The 25412-nt window shown below is 38.9% G+C and overlaps 2 protein-coding genes across 5 annotated transcripts in view; one reads left to right on the top strand and one right to left on the bottom strand.

The window, feature by feature from the left end:
* iffo2b (intermediate filament family orphan 2b) overlaps nt 1–14003 on the bottom strand; it is a 56035-nt gene extending 42032 nt beyond the window's left edge. For all 4 annotated transcript variants that reach the window (XM_036559678.1, XM_036559679.1, XM_036559680.1 and 1 more), the window contains exon 1: nt 13064–14003. In XM_036559678.1, coding sequence (XP_036415571.1) covers nt 13064–13569 — 506 coding nt within the window. In that variant the 5' untranslated portion in view covers nt 13570–14003. The remainder of the gene's footprint in view (nt 1–13063) is intronic.
* Nucleotides 14004–18883: 4880 nt separating this feature from the next.
* mrto4 (MRT4 homolog, ribosome maturation factor) lies at nt 18884–25389 on the top strand. Its single transcript, XM_036559064.1, is given in 9 exon segments — nt 18884–18911; nt 19302–19328; nt 19331–19359; nt 21376–21479; nt 21575–21656; nt 21735–21802; nt 22836–22987; nt 23537–23613; nt 24793–25389. Coding segments are annotated over 9 exon segments (714 nt in total). The 3' UTR covers nt 24940–25389.
* The last annotated feature ends 23 nt before the right edge of the window (nt 25390–25412 follow it).

Below are 25412 nucleotides of genomic sequence, written 5' to 3'. Positions count from 1 at the left end.
AATGTGGCTATCAACATTTAATTAAAATCGAACTTCACCTTAAAGAAACGGTTTACTGAAGATTTTACACAATTTCCTCTTACAGCACACATAGGCTACGTTCACTTTACCAGGCTGAAGTGGCACAAATCTGATTTTTTGCCCTAATGTGACTCAGATCTGATGTTTTCAGAGCTGTGTGGACACGCAAATCTGATCTTTTCAAATCCGACCTTGGTCACTTTCATATGTGGTCCTAGATCGGATACGTATCTGATTCGTGGCCATGCAACCTCAATGTGACGCTCAGATCGGAGTTCATGTGCTTTTTTTCCACTGCATCATTCAGCGTTACCATGGCAGCAGCGCCAAACTGAAGTTAAAGCCTGTAAACGGCTCATCTCACCTTTTTTACCTTCATCTCGCTCTAATAATGAAGCTGAGAGCTGATCAGAGTTAATTATCTTCTCAGCGAAGCTCGTTCTGCTCGTTAGTTTGTGCTGATGATGCACGTGATTCGTTCACGTGACGTTACTGAGTAGGATGTGCTCATGCGGGTCATTTCAGGACACCGGTTCGTTCACATTAATGACAGATTTGAATCACTTACCTAAACAAGTGTAAACCATCGTGTTAGAGAGATCGGATCTGAGCGAAAAATCGGATTTGAGCAATGAGGCCTGTAAATGAGGCAGAAAATGCATCATGTTATCAATGTTCTCTATTACCGTTACCGATACTGTATTAAAGTGCCAGTATTAGGGCCTATTGATTAATCTAAAATACATCCTTTTATGTGCTTAGAAAAGTACACTGTTATCACAATAACAATATATCACCTACTCTTAGTTACGCTATGGTTTGGTTGCTTAGGAGACACTGGGGTTATATTAGGGTCACAGTGTGAGAGAATACTATCTACCCCCCACTCTGTATATGGCTCCATTCCACAGCCACTAGACTGGCCCTATATAACGACAGGAAAGATTTCTCAGGACAGCAGCCCCTGCCTCTAAGCTCGAAGTGATCAATATATATGTGCCACTGACCTGACTGCAGTTTTCAGTGCATTCTCTCTTTCTGACACACACACACACACACACACACACACACACACACACACACATGCATATATTGTGCAAACTTACAGCCACTATGCTGAGTGGGCAATGGCTCTACATCGCATCAATCTCTCTCCTCTATACAGCAGCAGCAGCAGGCTCTGGGTCATGCTGACTGCAGCAGTGGACAGATGAAGGACTCTGTCAGTGAACCGCACACTGAGTCACATAACTGTATGCACAGGCCGATCATTCCATCTGCAAGGGTGTAAGTAGTGGGGAATACAATCGTCCTCCATGTGGCAGACAGCAGTTTGATTCCCCGCCCAGACAAACACACCATCCTATACCAACAAGAGTCCTTGGGCAAAACTCCCAACACTATATTTGTCCTCTTCTGTAACTCAATTAAGTCGCTGGACTACAGCCTTTAGCAGCCTATAGTCTTTTGTATTTAGCAACATTTAAATGTGGCTATCAACATTTAATTAAAATCGAACTTCACCTTAAAGAAACGGTTTACTGAAGATTTTGCACAATTTCCTCTTACAGCACACATAGTAACTCAATTAAAAACCTGTAATTCGCTCAGGATAGGAGTGTCTCTGACCTTTTAACAATTTGATAACAACAATTTAGGAAGCACAATCAACTTCATCACAATAGAGAAATATGTGATTTTTACAGCACAGAATTAGTTTGGACAAATAAAAGGTGTTTGCTGTATCATATACTTTATAGAACAAAATTAATATAGATGCACCTACACTATTTTTTCCTCTACAAAAAGGGAAACTAATACCAACTCTATGTACACTAACTAGCTTTTAAGTCCTGATATTCATACGTTTTTTTCCCACTTTTTAAATATTTCATTTTGGTAAACGCTTGGTAAAAGAGTATTCCGTGTCACTAATAAAACACATCATCTTTTACTATGAAATAATTAGTAATACCTTATTTAACAAATTACCTTATTTATCAATTTAAAATATCTGTATGCTGTAAATTTAATATATCTGAATGCTGTTTCACATTCAAACTTGTTGAGTTATTCGTCACTGACATGCGTCCCGCTTATCTCAGAGCGTCAGACTCTGATAGAGTTTAGTAAATATTACAGTTGTTCAAGCTGTCATTAGCAGTAGTTGAGCCATGGATTTCTCAGCTTTGTTGAAGCAAAAGACCACGATACCCGCCGCTGCATGATGCAGCTGACTGACGAGGGAGGCGCACCACAGCCGATGTGAGCGGACACACAGGCCTGGCTAGTGGGCTGCTATGCTAAAGGCTAAACCAAGGCTAAAGCCTATCATTGCCTCAGGAGACCAGTGGTTCCTTCCATATGCCTCTCTGAAGTTCACTCAGACTGTAAGTGACTATACAGCAGATGAGTGATTCCTGAAAGAAGCCCGACTCAGCCATTGAGGTAAGGAGTTGCCATTACTATGTTTTACACTGTTTGTGTGTTGTGATATGTGTTCAATTGGTATGTCACCCACTGCTACTGCCTTTCCACAAAATACTGGCGTTACAGATTTTGCCATGAGCATTTTTACTGCTGCTTGTCAACCCACACCACCGAAGTGTTGTTAAGTTCTGTCTACTAGCGCTGACACATGCATGTGCATCAGAAAGTGCTTTGTGGTATTGGTCCTAGGTATCAATATCCCCATCATAGATACTACGTTTAAGTGCCATGTTTTACACTGGTACCAGTATCAGTGCAACTCTAGTAATTAATAATAACACTCTAAAATTGACGCAGCTGATTCATTACCTGTGAATGCATTTTCACACCCCTGTCCACTAGGGGTGGGCAATATGATGCCATTTTATCAGTATCACAATATTACATTATAATATGCTTCGCTCAGCATAAAAGACACTGAACAACTCTATTGTATGTCTTTACAAAAGGAAAAAGACGCAGTAGAAGACGAAACGGATTCACTCATTAGTAACAGCAAGAAGCAAGAGGTTGCAAATGGAAACCGGAACAGAATATGTATCTACAAAATACCCATGGTTTTAAACAATATATATACATATATACATACATGCATATATATAAAGAAAACCTGTATCTCCATTTTTGTCATTTTTTAGTTTTTGACATAATGTGAAAATTCCTTTTGCTCTTTACATTGTGTGTAAAGTTCATGATGAATAGAACAAAAGAAACAGCCCAAAATGACTTGCAAAAAAGTCTGGTTCCATTGACTTACATTAAAAGTAAAGTATGTTTTTTCCTTTTCCTGTAAAGTTACCATTTTGGAGATACAAGGTTTTCTTCCAACAACAGCGAGATATATATAGGTATATATATCCACATAGTGGGAAAATCACCAACTGTGGACACCAGCCCTCCAATACCAGAGTTGAACGCCTCTGCTCTACAGCTTCAATAAAGACATAGCAGTGGTTGGTGGGGAGAGCACAAGGTCAGAGAAATCAATAATCTGTCTGGAATGCAGTGAGTTAGTGCAATTATTCTGCCTGGATTGTCACACGCTGCTTTATCCACACACAATTAGTGCTGCTGTTACTGAACATACACTTTTAGTTGACTGGCGACACATCACTTGATTCTGTACATAATCTAATCAAGCACGTTCTGCAAGAAATCATTAAGTCGCTAAGTGTCAATCAAAGTACAATATAACTGTTGCTATACTGGAAAACGAAACAACTCAGCCAACTGAAAGCCGCAGAAGAACAACACGGTGATGAATGCTGTTTTGCGTGGAACAGATCTGTTGTTTTGAAAGCATTTTTTTGTTCTGTTCGTTAATCCTAGACTTCTCTCCTCCTAAGAGGAGATTAAGGGGAGTAAACAAGGTGAAGCTCGGGGTTGCCAGCTGCTACAGGCCTAAACATGCCTCAAACCTGTCTACTAAATAACCATTTAGACTACATTGGCACTTCTATGCTAGTCAAGCAGAAACACAATAGGCCATCAATCTGGAAGAGAGACATGTTTTGAAATGTGTGCATTAAAATGAGGCTCATCTCTACGTGTTTTGAGATGTGTTCTTTAAAACGTCTTTGCTTTCTTACTTTCCTATTTGTCAGTGAAAACATGGCATTTGTAGTTCTGAGTTGGATTATTCTGTAATGAGTATATTATGTTATGTTGACATTTCATTGTGCTTTAAGGAATGTGTTCGCAAGAATTCACTCATGCATGCGTAAGTGTGTGTGTGTGTGTGTGTGTGCATGATTTCATTTCAATAGAAAAGGGACCATAAATTCCCTGCTTTTCCCTTTAGCCTTTATAATAGGCTGTAAAGGAGAGAAAAAGAGTGAAAGAAGGAAATGAAAGTTCGCCAGAGCCCCTTTAGTAGAAAGCCATTAACTCTGTGACTCTGAAAAACAGCACTGAGCTTTCTTATTGCTTGCATAACTTAGCAGCAAGCAACCTACAATACTTTGATTATAGTGAGCCTGAAACCGCATTGGGTTTGCGCAAGATGCATGCAAGAATTATGGCGAAAACAAAACCAGGCTATTTTTTGTTTCCTCATTTGAATTTCAGCTCTCCAACTGGCACCATCGAGAATTCATAAAATGTATTAAGGCCAGTGCATATTACAGCCTGAATGAAATTGTAATAGAAGTCATTAAAATAATAGCCAGTCATGCATGCACACTGACACTCTGCTTTACTGGGCTTATTGAAGACCACAGGACCTGACATCTCTGAGTTTTCCTCCCCGAGCAAAAGCTGGCAAGCCAAAAGCTTTAAAAAATGACTGGAGGAGATCCATCTCCTGCTGTGTGTCTATACTTGTGAGGATTTAATCAGCCACTGGAGCAGAATGCTGCCGGAAGCCACAGCCAGGTCAAAATGAACTTCAAGCAGAAGCCTGACCACATGGAGAGATGATGAAGGGTGGGGTAGAAAAAGAAGGGAGGAAACCAAAGAGATGGAGATCAAGGCTGGCTACTTGATTTGAGTTTACAGACGTAGCTTGCTTTTACTTTTTCTACTATTCCATCGCAAAGCTAAAGCTTAGAGAGGTTTCAAAATAACGTCCAGTAGCTATTACTTTATGGGACATTGTTCCACAACTGATTATTACATATTGATTCACAAATTCTTCATCTAATTATGGGGTTCAGCGTTTCCCCTAAAATAACAATTTGTGGGTGGGCCACTTAATAATCACCCACTCGCTCTAATCCTATCAACTTTCTTTTTCTAAAGTAAACAGAAAGGCACAGTCAGAGTTCAACATTAACTTTTTCTTCAACTGTTTCTGCAATACTTAAAGTCTTGAAGGTTCCTGAGGAAGGTGGGCCGCTACAGGCTGCTAATCAGGCCTTTCATCTTTAAAATTCTGGCAGTGAGATCAAAGCCTTCAAATGTTCCTTCCCAGTCCTTACACTGATCCAAAGCAATGAGCTAAACTCTACTGCACTATTATTGTACACTGAAAGGCATAACAGCACTTCCTTATTCAACATGGTCTCACGAATGTGAGAGTAAATATGAGTGCGTTTACATGCATTTAATAATCCGAACATAACTGGATTTCTGCAATTTTCTAAATTAATTATTAAAATGTATGTAAACAGCATACTCTGATTTCTTTGTCCAGAAATCTGATTAAGAAATCCGATTAAGAGAGCTTGGTAATCGGATTTCTCAGCACATGTAAACTCTTACTCAGTCTGTGCATGTGCAAAAACAGACCACGGTACCAGAAATAAGCAAGCAGTGTATAACACTGTATAACACTCCGGGAGTGACGCTGACACCAACTACAGATGCTTGACAAATTGAGGATTTAAATATTTAAATATTTAAATATTCAACTTCTTGATGATGTATGTTCATACTTTCAGGTAAAGTGGCATTATTAAAAAAAAAACACCTGTAGCATTAAGTTTGAGTTTTAAGGCCCAATCCCATTCCTTATTTTCACCCCTTCCCCTTGTTTTTGAGTGTCTCCTTGCCCCTTGGAACTGAGTTACAAGGGGTAGTGGTTAAATCTTCTCATACGAAATGGGACCCTCAAATAACAAAGAACATTACTTCATTAACAGCTACCAGCGCTGCTCTATAGACAACCCTGTCAGTCTGCAGTGACAGCAGAGGAGGGTAAAGTTCAGCAACCTCATTGCTGGGCTTTAGTTAAATGCATGGAAACAACATTAAACTAAGATAATACGTCATTTTTAACAGAGAAAATTCTCACATTTGTGGGTTTCTTTGGTCGCTCTCGTAGCCATCTAGCAGGTTTTTCTTTTTTTCTCATAATACACTCTGACAACTTTGGAGTGTGTCTCTGAAAAACCTCTGTTTGGAGGGCCATGTAGCCCAAACACTTCGCCCTACCCCTCTATCTCAACAAAAAACGGGACACCCTACCCCTAGACGTGGACACACATAAACAGAGGGCTGAGGGCTAAGTGGTAGGGGCGAGGGGTGAAATGGGATTGGGCCCAAGTTACATTTACATCACGTCTTATTTCGTAAGTCTGATTACTGCCCGATTCAAGTAACCCAAAGTTTCCCCGTTATTTGATTGCTAAGTGCATGTAAACGCATTCTATGTCTAGTTACTCGGGATATCCATTTTGACTCATTTTGATAGTCAAGAATCAGCAAAAGTTAAACCAGTTATTAAAGGAAAGGAAAAAAAACACAAAAACACAGCAAAAAAGGGTACTTTAGGTACAACACTGGATGCTGACGAGGCTCGTCATCTCACACAAGGTCTAGTCAGAGAAATATATTTTCAGTGTTTCTGGACCTCGAAAATATCAGCTAGACTAGTTAGCCTTGTTAGCCATAAAGCCACACTACGTCTGCATTCTCAACCATGTCCTTAGCAACACATCCACGTTTAGGCACTCGTGTTTTAGAGAGGCAAAACATAACCGTTTACGGTCTTGTTAAAACACAAAAGCATTTCACTGAGTTGTTAGTGTGTATATTGTCTCTGTTTCTGCACTGAAACCAATACCCAAACAGTGATTTCAGTCCTTGAATACTGGCACCTTGAACGGTTCACTGAGTACTCAAGCATCTGTGCACATGCCTACTGGTTACCTAAGAAGAGTAAGTATTCATTAACCAACTTAGCTGAACTACTCAATAAAGCACATGTACACTGAGTAAATAGTGGAATGATGGAAAACCATTACAGCATGACAACATTAACGCTGTTTAAGGGTATTTATAGAATCCCTATAACTAGAATTTTATGTATCTGGTACACTTACCACGTCATATAGGCACCTCTCAACACAGACTGTTGTGTTGTCTCAGGATAAAACAACTTAACTTGAATGCTTGACTAAGTTACGCACTTTTGACATTTAACAGCATTTTAATACCTTCTAAACGAGCCCACCATCTTCCAATTACAGCAAAACAGCCTTCACCTAATGAAACATGCTAAATTAAATACAGATGCTGTTCTAAACTAAATCACTTTCAGAAAGCAGAGGAATCTGATTAGTTCTGCCAACTTCCCAGCATAAAAACCACCACTGCACGAATGTTGAAACAGAAGCAGCTCATGCTGCATCTCACAACATGGCAACATCTTAGTGGAGCTGTATATGGAGGTGAAGAAATACATGTGCAGCGTATACTCTGTGTGTGTGTTATCATTATTTAAGTTAATACATGAGTATTTACCAACTGATATGTATCAATTCATATAAAACAAGACAAGACAAGTCACTAAATTGACTGATGAATGACCAGGTAAAGATAAACAAATGTTAAACCTTTCGTGTTTTAATTTTTTTAATAATAACCTAAAATGTTTTTAATAACAATCTAAAAATGTTCTCGTTAGCATATTCGAATACTAATCATTTACCAAAAAAGAATAAAAACATAAAACTAGTCCACATAGCACAGCTATAAAAAGTTTCTATTTACCATTTTTATCATAGGTGCACACATGACGCTTGTTTGGGTTTATGCACCAAAAACATTTCTGATTAATTTTTGCATAATTATTTTCCTACCATGGATTAAACAGGCTGTTTTTGTTAATGTGCTTTCGAGACATTTATATCATCGCTGTCCAAAGAAAATCATGCATCTCCACTTTTGTTGACTTTAATTTCTTTACATCACTTCAACACAGCTTACGTTACCTTTACATTGAGTACATATACATGTGCTCAATAATCCGATCATAATCAGATTTCTGCAGTTATCCGATTATTCAAATGGTCATTTAAACACCATACTCCGATCTAGAAATCCGATTAAGAAATCCGATACAGAGAGCTGGATTTTAGTTCAGTAATCAGATTTCTCAGTGCATGTAAACTCGTACTCTGATTTCTATCGGATTTCTCAGTCTGCGCAAGAACAGACGATGGATCGCCAGACGCTGCAAAACACTTTTAGAGCGGCGCTGAAACCAAACACGAAATAAAAGATTTTAATATTCTTCATCTTCTAGATGATGTATGTTCATATTTTCAGGTAAAGTGGTGCGATGTTTTAAAAAAAGTTTGAGTTTTACGTTACAATCACGTCACGTCTTCTTCTGTGAGTTTATTGGCTGGTTGCAAAGTAGAAATCTGATTACTGTCTGACTCATGTAGACCCAGAGTTTCCCCATTATCTGATTACTGATAAAATCTGATTTTCTGCAGTTTTCGGATTATTAAGAGCACGTAAACGCACTCAGTGTGAAAAAATTCATGATGAATGAACCAATAGAAATGCTCTTAAATCACTTCAAAACAAAATCTCTTTACATTGACTTACATTGATAGATGTGAAGATACGATTTTGGAGATACTTGTTTTTCTATGGACAGCAAGGATATGTCAAGAGCTCTGTTCTGATTGGCTGTCCCGTATTGTGCCCGTTTCATTAAGAAGTTCAGGCAGAAACACTCCTTATAACTTCAATGTTAGTGGTCGAGGCATAAATAGAGTAATCTGAACAGGCAGGTATATGTAAGGGTTCTGGCTTTTGACATCACAACAATAAATTTAAAGTGGGCTGTTTGTGTAGATAACTTTCTATTTATGGACTTTAACGATGGGGTTGAACACTACATTTTAAAACTTTGTTTGGTTCACGCAGCACATCCAACTCTTCTGTTACAAAAAAGCTTGGAAACTGCAGTTTTGCACGGTTTTAGTCTTTTAATTACACTCTAAGGGGTGGTAGACACTGATACACCCACATCAGTCAGTGGTTGTATGAGTAACCTGATTACTCACTGGGTGAGTGCTAACCAGGATATGGCACACGCATGGAAAAATCCAGTGTGGTCAAAACAGCACAAGGGTTTCTTCCTTCTCTCCTTCAGGCCCGGCTCTTTGTCTTTTTGGGTAGTACAGCTGCATTCACCCGTGAGTCAGCACATGCCTGGATGAAGAGGCAGCAGGGGCAGCTCCATAATGGCAGCATGGAACAGTTCCTGTTTCACACGCTCCCCCCTCAACACCCACCACCCCCGCTGATAGCTCTGCACACTCGTGTGTGGTCATTCCAGCATGCATTAGTAATAGGCCCCAACATCCAAATGAAATGCCATTCATAAGGGTTCTATGTAAGGTCACCTCAGGACAGCCACAGATTAAATGCCACACAATGAAGCATCTTTCGCCTTCGCAGCTGTTCTCAGATCAGTGTGTATGTGTATCCCTGAAATGCCTGAAGCATGCTGTAGTTACACTGGTTAAAGTGATCATTTGGCTGAAGACAATCACCCTGCAAGGAGATGTTTTATTCATGTCTGCTGTTCCTCATACTGCAGCAATTTACTAACAGAGTCTGATAGCACAGCATTAAACTGTGTTCCAGTGTGAATATAGCTATGTGATGTCTATATATATATAGATAGAACACAGCCACACACACACACACACACATATATACATATATATATATATATATATATATATATAGACATAGATATAGATAGATAAATAGATAGATAGATAGATAACAAGCACTCACAATCACTGGGTCTGTGGCCTAATTGTGAAATGTGGCCCACTGGGCAATAAGCAGTGTCTACCCCTGCATCTAACTGACAACTGATTCTGCCTGTTTCTTTTACCAGCATTCATTGATTCACTGATACCTGATCAGCAAACAAATAACCCATCAATGCAGAACCAACATTCACTCCGTTGACTGTTAATTAAGCACAACCTCTTGTATCGACACTAATTGGCCACAGAAGCAGCACAATGCACACACTACCCTGGTATCACTTTGCTATGCTGAAAATGGTCCACTCTAGGGATGGGCAATATGGCAGAAATGTCATAGGACGATATGTAAAACATTTTTACAATGCATGATACGTATCGTGATATTCTGACTTAGACGCAATACACTTGTGGTGCCACATTTGAAAACCTCCATCAAAAAACTAAAATTTATTCGATCAAAATAAAATAAATCAAAATAAATTTATTCGAAATTTCACACACTATGCTATACTGAATCCAATTAACTTAGCCATTTAAAATGGACTAATTAATTTAAAAAAGCTGCAGTTGGTCAGCGTTAAAGAACTGACTGCATCCATGATATGCTCAGAAAAGCATACTGTTTATCACAATAACAAAACGCATCACAATAACAATAAAATATCGTAACATTACCCACTTCTGGTCCGCACATATTAATATCTGATTAGTGGTGGTCCTATGGTAGTCCCCTTTCCATTGATGGACAAGGTAGGGGGGCTACAGTTATTGTGCAGGAACAGGTGGGCTACAGTTAGTAAATATAAAACAGCATTTGTCCACTGCAGAAAGCAGTACTAGGGATGAGTCAGAATCTTTGAATATTTGAACACTCATGAAAGTTTAAAAAAAATCGAAAAGTGAATTAGAGGAACTTTGACATGCAAATAAGCTTCTCTCTAATGTTATATGGCATCATATTTAAGAACGCATGGTGGCCTTAATAGGGTGGCCAATTAAATAGGGTGGTTAACAGAGGGGACTGTAATGGTCCAAGCAGGTGGATAATGAACTAAAGCTGGAACTGTGCACTCTTTTGGTTCCTGTTTGGGTCAATTCTTGGTTTTGAATGTGCAGGAAGTGCACATAAATGGTAGGTGTTTCTGATAAGTACAAGGTAGATGTGCCCAATGAACTGGCAACTCAATGTATATTTAGCAATTCTTTGGGGCACATCTAAATGGCAAATGAATCTTCAAAGGCTGGTTTCTCTTAAAGAAAGAGATAAAACACAGATAAAGTGATGCAGATGTCAACATTAGTGTGTGGAAGCCCACATTCCTTTCAGACAACTTCAAACACCTGTAGGGATCACTGAGTAAACCTTGATCAAGCACCCACATATTGCACAACCTCAGCTCATTAGAAGGGCAAAAAGTTCTGCAGCAGCATCTACAGGCAGCTCCTCTTAAGAAATAAACAAGTGAGCACAAACAGAGATGTTTACCTCTCTTGTATACCTTATTCAGCTCAAGGAGCTGATGATTTGGGGAAACGTGAAACTGCACAACATAGGGGGCTTTAATAAAAACTTAAATTGGGGAACATTACTGCTGTAATTGAGACGAAAAAGCTAGCAGTTGGTTAACAGAACACTAAGTTCCTTCTATGAAGCAGCAGCCAAAGTCCTATTTTGAGAAATCATTCAACTGTGGAAACACATCTGTTTGGAAAAGCCAAAAAACACCTCTGCTTTCATCTGTACTACTTATAAGCTACTAAATATAATGACTATATGATACTGCAATATTTCAGGGGTGTCAGACTATGGAACTATGGCACACCTATGATTTCCCAGCTCAGATCCATGTGATTCAACTCATCGGTTAATGACCACGACATCACATATTAGAGCAAGGAAATCACCAAACTGTGCTGGACTCCAGCCCTGCGGGACGGAAGTTGGGGTCCCCTGCTGTGGGCCATGAATTAATTATGCTGCTCCAAGAGCCTTCTATAGCCCTTACCCATCAAAGCATGCTCTTCTGAGTTACTTTCAAAAGGCCCATTCCTTTGGGTTTCACTCTAAGCAGTCTGGTCATTTTTGCTGTCCTGCTGCCAAGATATTCCACTGCAATGAATCAGTATGCCTTCAAATAAAAAAAATCGAGCAGTGGCTTTAGACCCTATGCAGTTAGAAGCTGCTGGCCTGGCCTGCCATGCTTGAGCAACGTTGAGGACAGGCATGTTTAAGGACTGGATGGTGAATGAATAAACACTGAGTGAGTCAGTATGTGTGGATATGAACTACTGAAATTCGATTTTCAGTCCAAGCTGTGGTTTCAAGGCCCCAGAGCTGGACTGGGACATTCACTGAGGCTGGGAATCTAAGTCCAACCCATGCAACACACACACATATATATATATACATATGTATTGTCTTCTTCATAAGTAGCCAAGTTGCATGTGTCTGACTCGTTATCTATGGATTTATAGAGTCCAAAAGATGGCAAACATCTGATTAAACGAGGCTGCTTCTGAAATCAAGGGTGTTAATAGGCAGTTTGTGTTTTCTTTGCTGGGGTAACAGTCTCTACTCTTCTGAAAGGGCTGTATATTAGATGCTGGAACATTGCTGTGAGGGTTTGATTGCACTGACATTGATGAGAGCATTAGTGAGGACAGGCACTGATGTTTGGTTCTGGAGTAACACCACTCCAGCTCATCCCAAACATACTAGATAGTGCTCTATCACCCCACAGAACACAGTTCCACTGCTCCACAGTCCAATGCTGGGGGGCTTTAGACCCCTCTAGCTGGTGCTTGGCATGGGCATTGTGAACTTAGCCTCATGTGTGGCTGCTCCAGACCTTCCCATTCTATTAGCAATACTTTTCTATGGAGATTATACATGCTGTGTGTGCTCAGCAGTGGGTGCGCCATTTAAGGGGAGTTTGGACCCTATTGGACAAACAGTGCACATACATATCTACATCTACAGTTATATACAGATATAAATGTGTTATAAATTAATATACGATAAGAAGCCCACCTATAAAGTAAAACAATACCTCACAAGTAATGTTAAACTCTCCAGACATACTCACTTTCTCTTGTACTCGTCCCTCTCTCTCTTCACCTTGGCCAGCACGTTGTACAGGGCTCGGAGCTCTGGCGTTATGGTGTCAATCTGCACCCCGACTCCGTCCGGATGGGTCCAGGACACACCGGGTCCGTGAACGGTCTCTACGCGCTCTCCGGACTTCCACACGTGCGTGAAGCTCCAAATCGTGCCGGGCAGCCGAGACTCCTGCGGAGAGTCCGTCTGCACCGCGACGTCTCGGGCGAACAGGCTGTGGTACCTGGCCCGCTCGGCCGCTTGCTGCAGCTGGCTCTCGAGCAGCTTGTTCCGCCGCTCCAACTCGTGGACTTTGGCGAGGAAGCAGCGGAAGCGCAGGTTCAGCGTCTTCAGGACGTGGATGTTGGAGCCCAGGTCGTTCCTCAGGGCGGCCGCTGGAGCTCCGGGACTGCCGCCGGTGGCGCCGCCGCCGTGCAGGGCCGAGAGCATCGCGGCGGCCGACGGCAGACCGTCACCGAACAGCAGAGAGTTCATTGCGCCTCTGGAAGCCACTGTCGCCGCTGCGGCTTGTTAGCCGTTATTTGCTAGCTAAAGCAGCCGGTCCAAATCCTCCGCTTAACGGTCGTCTCTCCGCACCGCGTCCGCGTCTAAAACAGCTAAAACACCCCGAAAACCGAGCGAAGGAGCGACGGCGAGTGCGTTCACCATCACTGGGAGTACGTCCCTTATCTTTTCAGCATTACTAATCCCGTTTTTGCGGTGGCGGTTGGTCTTCTCCTACCGTGTCAGCTCGACTTCTCCCTCAGGAGCTCCTTCATCCTCGCCCCGCACGTAAAAGAGACGCGGGTCGTTTTTCAAGAAGTTTTACTTCAGCTTTTAAACTTAAAAGTCACGTCAGTGTATAAACAGTTCACCGCCGTCTGAAAACCGTCAGTGCCCGGTTTAACCGCGTGGCGCACGAGAGGTGGTTCATGTCCAAATGCTAACGGATCGCGTTTCAGCGGCGCTACAGCGCAGTAACCGCATCGAGGGCCCCGCCCCCCCCCCGTCACACAGAGTCTGACTGCAGGGCCTCAGGCCCCGCCCACTACAACACGGGCCCACCACAAGGCCACGCCCATTCCCATTTAATCCTATCATCTCATCAACATTAGCAAGAAAACTTGTTTAAAGTTGCTGCCTTTAAGATGATAAACTGGAAGAGCAGCACTTTCCTCAGATATCTGGAGCTTTGCAACATATATTGAATTCCCCAGTGTCTGATTATTATTATGATATGCTATTTCCCCCCAATATTTATTTATTATTTATTTATCTTGTTTGTTTGTTTGTTCTTTTAGATTAATTCATAGCTGTTAATTTACCTATTTAGTGTAGTAGTGATGTATGCTGTAGTAGTGTGTGTTATGATTGTTATGAGTTATTGTATCAATAAAAAAATAACCTGTTTAAATATACATGTACCCAATTTTTCATTCATGAAAGTAGGATTATAAAAAATCTTTCGTAATTTCACAAGTAAGTAAGCTATAAATCTTGGAAAGTATGTTAACAGGGACTTTTTTTTTTCAAGTTTCTGCTTACGTCAGTCACTGAAATGTCATTTAGAGTGGTTTGATGTAAAATGGTTCGCTGTAGAGAAACTTACTACACCAAATTTCTTCACAGTGGTTGTGATAGGAACCAGACATCTTGATTTTACAACATAAGTGTAGCCATTTTATTTACTATCCAAAACCACCAGTGAACCTGCATACGTTTTTATGTAACGTTGATATGTAATGTAATTGTTAATTAGTGGTAAATCTGACAATAAAGTTTTCTTTGGGGGCTAATTCACCTTACAGTGCACCATAGGACCCTCTTCACCATTAATGGATTTTGAAAAATCAGCTTTAGACTGTGAGCCAAAATGTTTTTTTTTCATAACTATTGTAAAATAACGTTTCAGACATCAAACAGCATATTCGTAAACATTTAATGTAACAATTTCTGTGTGGGAGCTTTCAGAGGCATTAAACTCTTCAGATGTCTGGTTCCTATGACCACCACTGTGAACAACTGACTCAGTAAGTTTATCAAAAACAGCATTTCATAACAAACCAATCAGAATAGTCTTGTTTACATCTTAACTGTTTATTCATGTAGAAATAAAAAGTGGGATTCCTCTTTAAGAAAAACAAATGACTGTAATTCTATAATGGATTACTGTGTGTGTGTGTGTGTGTGTGTGTGTGGGTGTGTGTGGGTGTGTGTTTAAGTTATTTTATTTTATATTATTATTATTGTATTATTATGCTTCTTTCTGTAATCTAAATTTGTCACTAGACTGCATTTTGCTTTCGTCACTTGTATTTCTTTATGGCTTAGTTAGTCTAACATTATTAAGAGCTTAGATAACATTACTAACTTTGCCTTTTGTGTTAATGAATCCATCAACTAAACAAACAACAAACAACCAAACAAATAAATAAAATGAAATACACATGTGCTATTCAAACTTCATTCACAACCAGACACTCCCACTATAAAAGACATTCCCATTCCACTTAAAAAATACTCAGGTAACATATCGTGAGAAGGCCGATTCAGTTTTCTCAATTTGCTTCTTAGTGGATTTCATAATCTACTTGTACAGATAAATTAAGGTAAAATAAATCAAATCAACTCATCTGAAGGTTAGCATTTTACTGCATGATGTTGCCATTAGGCAACAAGTGCTTTCTTTGAACTTTTTAGCCTGGCTACAATTTTTTTCTGATTTTGAGATCGAAATGCTTCATGTGTAATATGGTATACTTTAATCTGATCATGTTCCTTCCTGTTGCAGCCTGCTTTCCTTTTGTCACACATGCATCATATAATGAGGCCTGGAATCTAAAGCACTCTTCAGGTTTATGTGTGTATAGATAGATAGATGGATGGATGGATGGATGGATCGGTAGGTAGGTAGGTAGGTAGGTAGGTAGATAGATAGATAGATAGATAGATAGATAGATAGATAGATAGATAGATAGACAGATAGATAGAACTTTATTGATCCTGAAGGGAAATTGCAGTGTTACAGTAGCAAGACATATAATTGCACATACACTTACATATACTATACAGAAAATAAAAAATAGAAATAAAAATAGACATAAGTCACTGTCTGCCCTGCGATGGACTGGCGACCTGTCCAGGGTTTATCCTGCTTTCCCCCCAATGACATCTGGGACAGCAGCAGACATAAATTAGACAGAAATAGAAAAATAGTATATCTATTGCATATTTGCATAGCATATAAGACAGATTTGTTGTATTTCCATGAGAGCAGGTATTGCACTAAGTGGTATGAGGTGGTTACAACACAATGAATATAAGCATAACGTTAAGTATCAGCAGTGTCTTCAGTCTAAAGCGCATAGTGAAAGTGTCAATACAGTACCAGGTTATAATATATTGCACAGTGTGTATTAACAGGAGCGGTGATATAGTGATGTGGTTCAGCTCAGTTCAGACAGCAGGAGATCAGTACCGTCTCTGCATTGAGGAGACTCATTGTAGAGCCTTATATCAGTGGGTAAGAAAGATCTCACGCTCTTTAACACAGCACAGCTGTAACAGTCTGACACTGAATATGCTTCTCTGTTCATCCAGTGTAGCATGCAGGGGGTGTGAGGTGTTGTCCAAGATAGCTAACAGTGTGTTGAGTGTCCAAAATATAGTTCAGTATTTATAACAGCGATCTCAAAATAAAGTTTTTAAACTCAATCTATAGGAAGTTACAAAGTCTTTTCCTGTAATAGAACCAGTTTACATGCTGTGAGTTTTATATAAAATGAAAAAATGTAATTGTTGCCATATGTAGCACATACAATGGGAGTAAATTAATACAGTGCTGTAGGACTCTGACCTTTTCACAACTTTTTTACATTTCATGTTGATGTTTTTATCAATTATTTTCTTACCTTTCTGTATCCTAGAAACATTTATGCATGAATGCCTGTTGCTCACATGCTTTTTCAAGCCTAGATGATGAACGTGACTGAATGAAGGTCTAGTGGCAATGTACTGGTTTACTCTCATTGTATGAATGCAGATTGCAGTTCCATTGTTACATGCTAAAATCTAAAATTAATCCAATTGCCAGTAGAAAGTTATACAAACACACATTATGATGGATCCGAGCTACACTGGGGAAGCTAATTTGACCTGACACATAGAGGGGAAGTTACAAGAGCTCAAAAATGATCAATATTTATAGTGTAAGCAACTATTTCATTGACAAAAAAGTAATCTAGAATGTAAAACACACTATTGATGCAATTTAATCAACTTAAACTGAATATTTTGATTATAGATGTATAGAAATTAATCGTCCAACATCAGTACCTGACCTCACTAATGCTCTAGTGGCTGAATGCAGTCAAATCTTCATAGCAATGTTCCAACATCTAGTGTAAAGCCTTCACAGAAGAGTAGAGGCTGTTATGGCAGCAGAGTGGGGATAAATCCCTTATCAATACCCTTGATTTTAGAAGAAATGCTGGACAAACAAGTGTCTGCAAACCCCTGGACATGTAACTGTATATAGCTCTGTTCAGATTCCTTTATTCCATTTGTCTGGAATAACTGGATCCTAAAGAAAAAGCCGTTTACAGCTTGGAAGAACATTCACCATTACTAGTGATAAGAAACTAATAACACGATAATGTTGAAAATATTATATAACATTATCGTCTGACTTGATTTATTGGTGCAATACAGCTTAATTAGCCTTTATATCCCTACTGATGTGTAAAAGTTGTTACACAACCCTTTAAAAACATGTAAAGTCTTGAGGCCCAATAAAATAATATTTGTTGCAGGCATCTCCGTACCTGCAAGGGAAACACACCTAAAGTGAACACATTACATAACCATCCTGTTTTATGAGCTGGTTTTTGCAAAGTTGCCCAGATATAATGATCCTCACATTTACTTAGAGGAAATGTACATTTTGAACGGCTTACAGGGCAAAAATATCTCTTGCTTTGAGGCAAAAAAAACTGCTGTGCATCAATTCTGGTTATATAACAAACCTGATGAGCTGAACTCTATTATTTTGGACAGTGTGCACATTATTGTTATCATTATTATTATGATGATTATTATTATTATTATATTCTGCTGCAACACTACAGTTAATGCACTATGTTTCCAGAAGTAGACAAAACATTTGTAATTTCAGTTTCACCGCTTTGAATGGGACATTGTGGAGGAGATGCACATGAGCCTAAGGTCTCCAATGCTCAGTGCCAAGCGTTGCCTAGAGGGATATAAAGGCCACCCCCACCCCCTGCAGTGGAACTGCATTCTCTGGGAGTGATGTAACTCCATCCAGTACCTTTGGGATGAGTTGGAGTGGCGTTTGTGATCCAGAATTAATCATCCAACATCAATACCTGACCTCATTAATGCTCTTGTGGCTGAATGCAGTCAAATCCTCAAAGCAATGTTCAAACAACTACTGTAAAGCCTTCTCAGAAGAGTAGAGGCTGTTACTGTAGAAAAGTAGGGGGAAATCCCTATTAATATCCTTGATTTCAGAGAAAACAAACGTTTGGGCATATATTCACTAAAATATATACTATATGACTGTTTTAGTCACTTTTGTCAATGAAATAAGTCACATAGTCGGTTATTTAGGCCAATTGGAGCCAATTCATTTCAAGTGGAACTCCAATTATCTCATTACTATGGCGCCATCTGTCGGTTAAGAGCTGTAATTGTCATCATATTTTCTCTCTACAGCCGGTAGGGGGCAGTATATGTTTTCCTCATTTGTTGCTAACTTAAAGAAGAAGAGGGGAACAACGTGAGCACCATGCCGAAGTCAAAGAGGGATAAGAAAGGTATTTAAATGCTTCTTAAATATTTATTTACATCTTTGTTTTTCCACTTTGAACATGTCGCGTTTCTATAGAGCTGACTAACATCACCAAGCGATGGACTTGCTTGGTTAGCGCGCTAAAGCTGTAGCTGGATCAGTGCGTGCTGTCCGGCTGCTGAGTTAGTTTATTAGGTTGATTAATATTTTCTGACTTTTCAGCTAAAAGTTAACTCTCAGACTGGAAATGACCTCCCTTTATCTGCCATTCCAACCCTTTCCTTGCTTTACTAGCTTGCTGTAACCTTATAGGACGGTAGGTCGATCATGTATTATAAGCATGTAATCCGCTGATTATATGTGTTTTATTATGAATTATGGCTGCTTTTTACACTTTTCCCTTCTCTGTCTGTAGTGTCCTTGACAAAAACAGCCAAGAAGGGCTGGAGGCAAAGCAGAACTTGATCGAGGAGGTGAGTGTCTTACAGTTTTTTTCGCTGCAGGTTATATTTAAAGCCTTCTTATCTAAAACTAGCATTCAGTATGTAATTAGTTATGTAATGTAGTGTTGTGTAGTGCATCGTTTCACCCCTCAGCCTCTTCGGTTTAGCAGAATTCATTATTTTGTAAATTTTTTTAAAAATCTGTTTCTGTCCAGCAGAGTTGTTTCACTACAATACCCAACATGCAACTAACATATACAACCAAATTGACTGTGCCATTGGTCTGGAGCAGGGTTGTCAGACCAGTAAAAGGGCCATATTAAAAAATTCCATCAAATCCAAAAAATTGTGCTAAAACCCAAAGTGGCCATTGTTTATTCAAAATACAGGGGGTCCCAAAAAATTGACATCATTCGAGATGTGAATATCTGTGTAACTACATGTCGTAGGCACACGAAATCAAATAGGCTTCATGCTGAACAATACAATATTTATTTATCAAAATTCAAACAAGAAATTCAGAGGGATGTAGATTTTATAACCGATTTCACAGCTTCACAAATGTAATATCTTCTGATACTGCTGCTCGTCCAGATCCCTTCGTCCTGCCTAGACAGCCTTCCTCTTCGAATTTTTTGTGCCATGTCCAAATCTGCTTTCCAGTTGGTGCATTTTTATTGAATTTTCTAGAAAATGAACGCTGCACACTCTTGTTTGACTGTGTTCGAGCATATTCTAACACTCATAGTGAACGCCATTCTTCAACCTGAAAAAAAAAAACATTAAAAATTAAACTTAGTTTTTACACATTTTGTTAAAATTTGAGATCATTTGAGGGAGAACTGGCTGTTATTAGACTATGAAATGATGGCAGTTTTTTTGGGACACCCTGTACACAAAAGCATCAGCAGTGAAATATAGGCACTTGTAGTAGATCTTAAAATGTTGAATACTTGAAATATCCAATATTTTTAAACCTATAAAAAAATGTGTTTTTCTTTTCTTTGCTGCACGTTCAATAAACTTGGGCTTGATTTCTGAGCTGCTCAGCTAAACTGTGAAACAGCCTAAGTTGAATAGAAAATTAAAATACTTTTGCAGGCTGGATAGGATTGTGTCACAGGCCTGATCCGGCCTGCAGGCCTTGTGTTTGACACATGGGGGCTAGAGGCTAATAAATACGTCTGTTGTGCAGGCTAGCATTAGCACCTCAGTTGGTCATTCTTTGTTAATGGAATAACTCAGCTGAAGAATTATCTTCAAAATGTACTTCCACCTTCAAGGTACATCATCAGCAAAGGAGTTTCCTAGTTTTTTTTTTTTGACATCCCAAAAAAACAATGAATTCCTATTTTTTGCAGCTTCGTTTCCATATATGGACTGAATGGACAGGGGAGCAAACAGTGTTTTAAAACTTTAACACCAGATTTTAAAAAAGCAAGGACAATTTGCTTTTGATGATTTGGACCCATCACTTTTATCAGGACATTTTTACTTGTTTAAAACCATTGTATTAAATTAAATAATCTGCCAATGCCATGCCAATGCAGCAGGACCTGGATGAATGAGATCATTTCATATAAAACTACTTAAATAAAAGAGCTAAACAGTAAATATTATAACATAATAAATTCAGAACAACCTCAAATAAAAGCTATCTTAGTATATTTAGTTATATTTTCAGAGTGAGATCCTGCTGGTGTGGGTTTCCTCTTTTTCAATGCTGCTCACAAAGGCAACTGGAGTACTTATAGCGTATAATTCACATGATCATTCTGACATTTCAGCCACTGAACTAGAGGCTAATAAATATGTCTGTTGTGCAAGCTAGCAGTAGTGAATTCTTCTGTTAACGGAATAGATCAGTTGAAGAATTAGCTTCAAAACTTACTTCCACATCAAGATACATCATCAGAAGTTTTTCTAGTTTTAAACAAAGAAATCACAACAAATGTAGGTTAGCAATGGTTACACTTTTCATTTTGGCCAGAGCGTCACATAAAATACCACTTCTAACTTGCTTGCACCTCATCTCCCCCAACCCAGCTGAGAAAATGTGTAGACACGTACCGGTACGTGTTCATCTTCTCTGTGGAAAACATGAGGAACAGCAAACTTAAAGATGTCAGAGCAGCATGGAAACACAGTCGGTGAGACATACTGAACACACGTCTGATTAGCTGATACTGTGTTGATGTTGCTGTTCAGTTCTAATGGCTAACATAAAATTTGTGTTGTGTTCAAGTTTCTTTTTTGGTAAGAATAAAGTGATGATGATCGCGCTTGGAAAAGGACCAACAGATGAGTACAAGGATAATTTGCACAAGGTATGTTCATTTGACTTAGCAGAAAGGTTTGCGGTTGTTGTGTAGAACTTGGGTAATTAGTTTCTGTCTGCCTTACAGGTCAGCAAGTACCTGAGAGGAGAAGTGGGCGTCTTGTTCACAAACAAAACCAAGGAGGAGGTGCAAGAGTAAGTGCAAGTGTAAAAAAGAAGCACTAATATAGTTTTTACATTATTGGACAGCCTCACATATTTGCCAGTTGGTAATGGTACCAGGACCACAACCAACACTTAGGCAAAATTCACACTTCTATATTTGGGTATTTGTACTGCTCTCACTATTTATTAGCAATTGAATACTCCACTGTTATTATTGAGTAATCAACTGATTATTTTGATTATTAAACATGTAGTCAGTGTGTGTTTTTAAACACATATTATTAGAGTATTTGTAGGTATCATCAATTTGTTGCTATTATTAGGTAATTGTTAATGCCATATGCTGGCTTTCTCTTGAGCTGTTCAGTCTGGACCTAGTTTAGCAAAACCATTTACTTGATAAACAATTACATTTTATTTCATTATCATGAAATTTTTTAAATTTGTTAGGGCTCTGGGCTCCCAAGTAGCGCAGCCATCTACAATATATGTAAATGAGCTTTGCTGTGATTGGCTGCCTTGCATTGTGCTTCATTCAAAGGCCAGTCCTGGCTGAAACACTCCTTACAGCTTCAGCATGAATGACCAGGGCTAATGTAACAGATATATGTAACAGTAAATGATTTAAATGAAAAAAGAACAATTGCAAATATGATCTATATTAATATATCTAATCTTATTTTAATTTTTGCCTAGTGCAAAGAGCACTCCTAAGTGAGATCCTGCTGGTGTGGGTTCCCTCTTTTTCAGTGATGCTCACAAAAGCAGCTGGAGTAATAATGGCACTCTTTGCAGCAAATTTGCTGAGCACAGCTTAATAATGACCTGTGGAAACCCAGTTTATCACTGAAACTGATTCAATGAGTGTAAATTCTCATCTTTTTTTTTTAAACTCTGGATATACAGTTGAGGTGTGTGTTATTCTTGTCCACATAAAATGGATATGCTAAAGCTGGGTAATGCTAACATGCTGAAAAAAATGCATTTTACTGATCTGTTTCTCGTGCATCATATTGTATAATATAAACTTATTAATACAGTGTTAAATGTTTATCTCCTGTAGATATTTCACCAGTTTCCAAGAGGCTGATTACGCGCGGTCTGGTAATACTGCACAGATGGCGGTGACGCTGGACGAAGGGCCGCTAGAACAGTTCACACACTCTATGGAGCCTCAGCTCAGACAGTTAGGACTGCCCACAGCTCTCAAAAAAGGTAATGTGGCTTTAGAGGAGAAATTTTCTTATTTTAAGATGATTGAAATTAAGCGACCCAAAGTTTATATGATTCAGCCAGAAATGACTTTTTACCCCAAATGCCTAAATCAACAACTTGTCATAAACAATGTTGAGTAATTTATTCATCTAAAAAAAAGCCTATGTGGTTTGTGAGACTCCTAAATCTCCCTTAGAACAAAAGAGGAGATTAACATAAGCGTTTCAGTGCAAGACGTTTTGCCAATGAATGAGAACAGCATGAGGTTGTATTATATATGATAAAAATTTGTGATATGAGTGTAAGAAAGACAAGTCAAACACAGTAAGTAGATAAGTGATCTGTGAGAAAGTATTTTAATCAAAGTGAGAAAATCAGTGTTATTTCTCAAGAGCAAAAAGGACTAGCAAAGCTAGGACAAGTGAGGGATTAAGAGGAGATCTTGCTTAGAATGTTTCTTTCCTCTGGGTTGGCTGATGGTCTACGTTTGGAGTAAGGAAGGGGAAATTGTGTGAATTCGATTGTTTGACCGAGTAAATCTGTCTGCAGGAGTGGTGACGCTGTTACAGGACTATGAAGTGTGCAAAGAGGGAGATACGCTCACTCCTGAACAGGCTCGTATTCTGGTAAGTTGGATGGAGAGAATCTTTGCTTCAGTGTTCCAGAATAAGAAATGTGTTGTGGTTCACATAGACAAGCCAGCTTTCCAGCGGCCAGTGATGAAGGGACGGTGTTAAAATGATCACTTTGTGAATAACAAAATGTCATATTTATAATGTGTAAAGCAAATTGAGTTTCATTGACTGTTCTATTGCTTACTGATGAGGATAAAAGACAGAATATGCTGATAATTTATATTTTCTAACAGGGTTCATACATTTTTTAGACAGTGGAATTCCAGGACTTTTCCATGACATTAAATGAAATGTCCATGCCAAACGTTCAGAAACAGTGCTATCATTTGTACTGATATATTGTGAGTGACAAATTAGTTGAGTTTTGGTGATATTTTTTAATCAGTATATTTGATAGATAATGAACGTTTTACTTTACTTATGGAATGCAAGGTCAATGCGCATGTTTCCACAATAAGGAAGACACTGAGCAATAACGGCATCTGTAGGAGAGCTGCAAGGTGCAAACCACTGCTGACCAAAAATAACACACAGGCTCATCTCATTTGCCAAAAAAAACATCTCAATGATTCCCAAGACCTTTGAGAGAATATTCTGTGGACTGATGAGTGACAATAATGCACATCTCACTAGCAAGTCCACCTCTGAGTGGCTCAAAAGAAACAAAATTAAGGTTTTGTGGCCGAGTCATCAAAGTCCTGACCTGAATCCTATTGAGATGCTGTGGCAAGACCTTAAACAGGTTACAATGTGGCCAAATTAAAACAATATTGCAACGAAGAGTCGACCAAAATTCCTCCACAGCAGTGTAAAAGACTCATTGCAAGTTATTGCAAACGTTTGATTGCAGTTGTTACTGCTGAGCATGGCAAAACCAGTTATTAGGTTTAGAGGGTGATTACTTTTTCACATGGGTGATACAGATTTCGAATAAATCTTTATCTTCAATAAACAAAATCATTTATAGCAGCTTTTCCAACTACTGAGAGTTTAACATAAAACATCCTTCTCATATAAAAACCTTTTTATTGTAAATAATCTTGTATTACTTCTTTATATATAATGTTTTCACTAATCACTATGAACAGTTAAGTGGTGGATGTCTTTTAGTTAGGGGTTCTTTACAGCAAATGGAGCTTTTACAACGATTTCTGTGTCCATTTATTTCAGAAACTCTTTGGCATCGAAATGGCCGAATTCAAAGTGACCATTAAATGCATGTGGAACTCTGAGACTGGAGACTTTGAGACGTTGGCGGGGGAAGAAGAGGACAACCAGCAAAAAGATGATGACGAAGAGGAGGAGGATGAAGAGTGAAGTGAATAAAGCAGAGGACTAAGTGGGAAATGGACTTTTCTCTCAGAATTTGCTGAGCTTGTGCAAACAGAGACATTCGAAACACGTTATATTTTTGTGTATATTTGTCTCAGTATGTGAGCTCCAGACTCACCATGAACAATGTTGTACATCACTGTATTGTACAGTTTGTTTTTGTGATCTTTCTCCTAAATACTTTGCTAAAACTGCTGTGTGCTGTTCACAAACCCCAGAACTGCTCAGTTGTCACACCATTACAATATTGTTTTTACAAAAATAAGAGCTGATTCACTAAGATTTCTAAGCCTGAAGTAACTGGTTTACAGTGTGTTTTTGTGGTTTTCCTGTCAAATTTCCAAATATAAACATATATATTGTTACATGCAATACAGAGTGCATGTTTATATAATGCTAAATGTTAAAAATTAAAAAAACATGGTTGAAATATTCCTGCAGTGTTCAGCTCTTGTCAG

Source organism: Colossoma macropomum, unplaced genomic scaffold (assembly GCF_904425465.1).
Source record: "Colossoma macropomum unplaced genomic scaffold, Colossoma_macropomum, whole genome shotgun sequence".
Lineage (NCBI taxonomy): Eukaryota > Metazoa > Chordata > Actinopteri > Characiformes > Serrasalmidae > Colossoma > Colossoma macropomum.
This window is presented reverse-complemented; position numbering and strand designations above follow the sequence as displayed.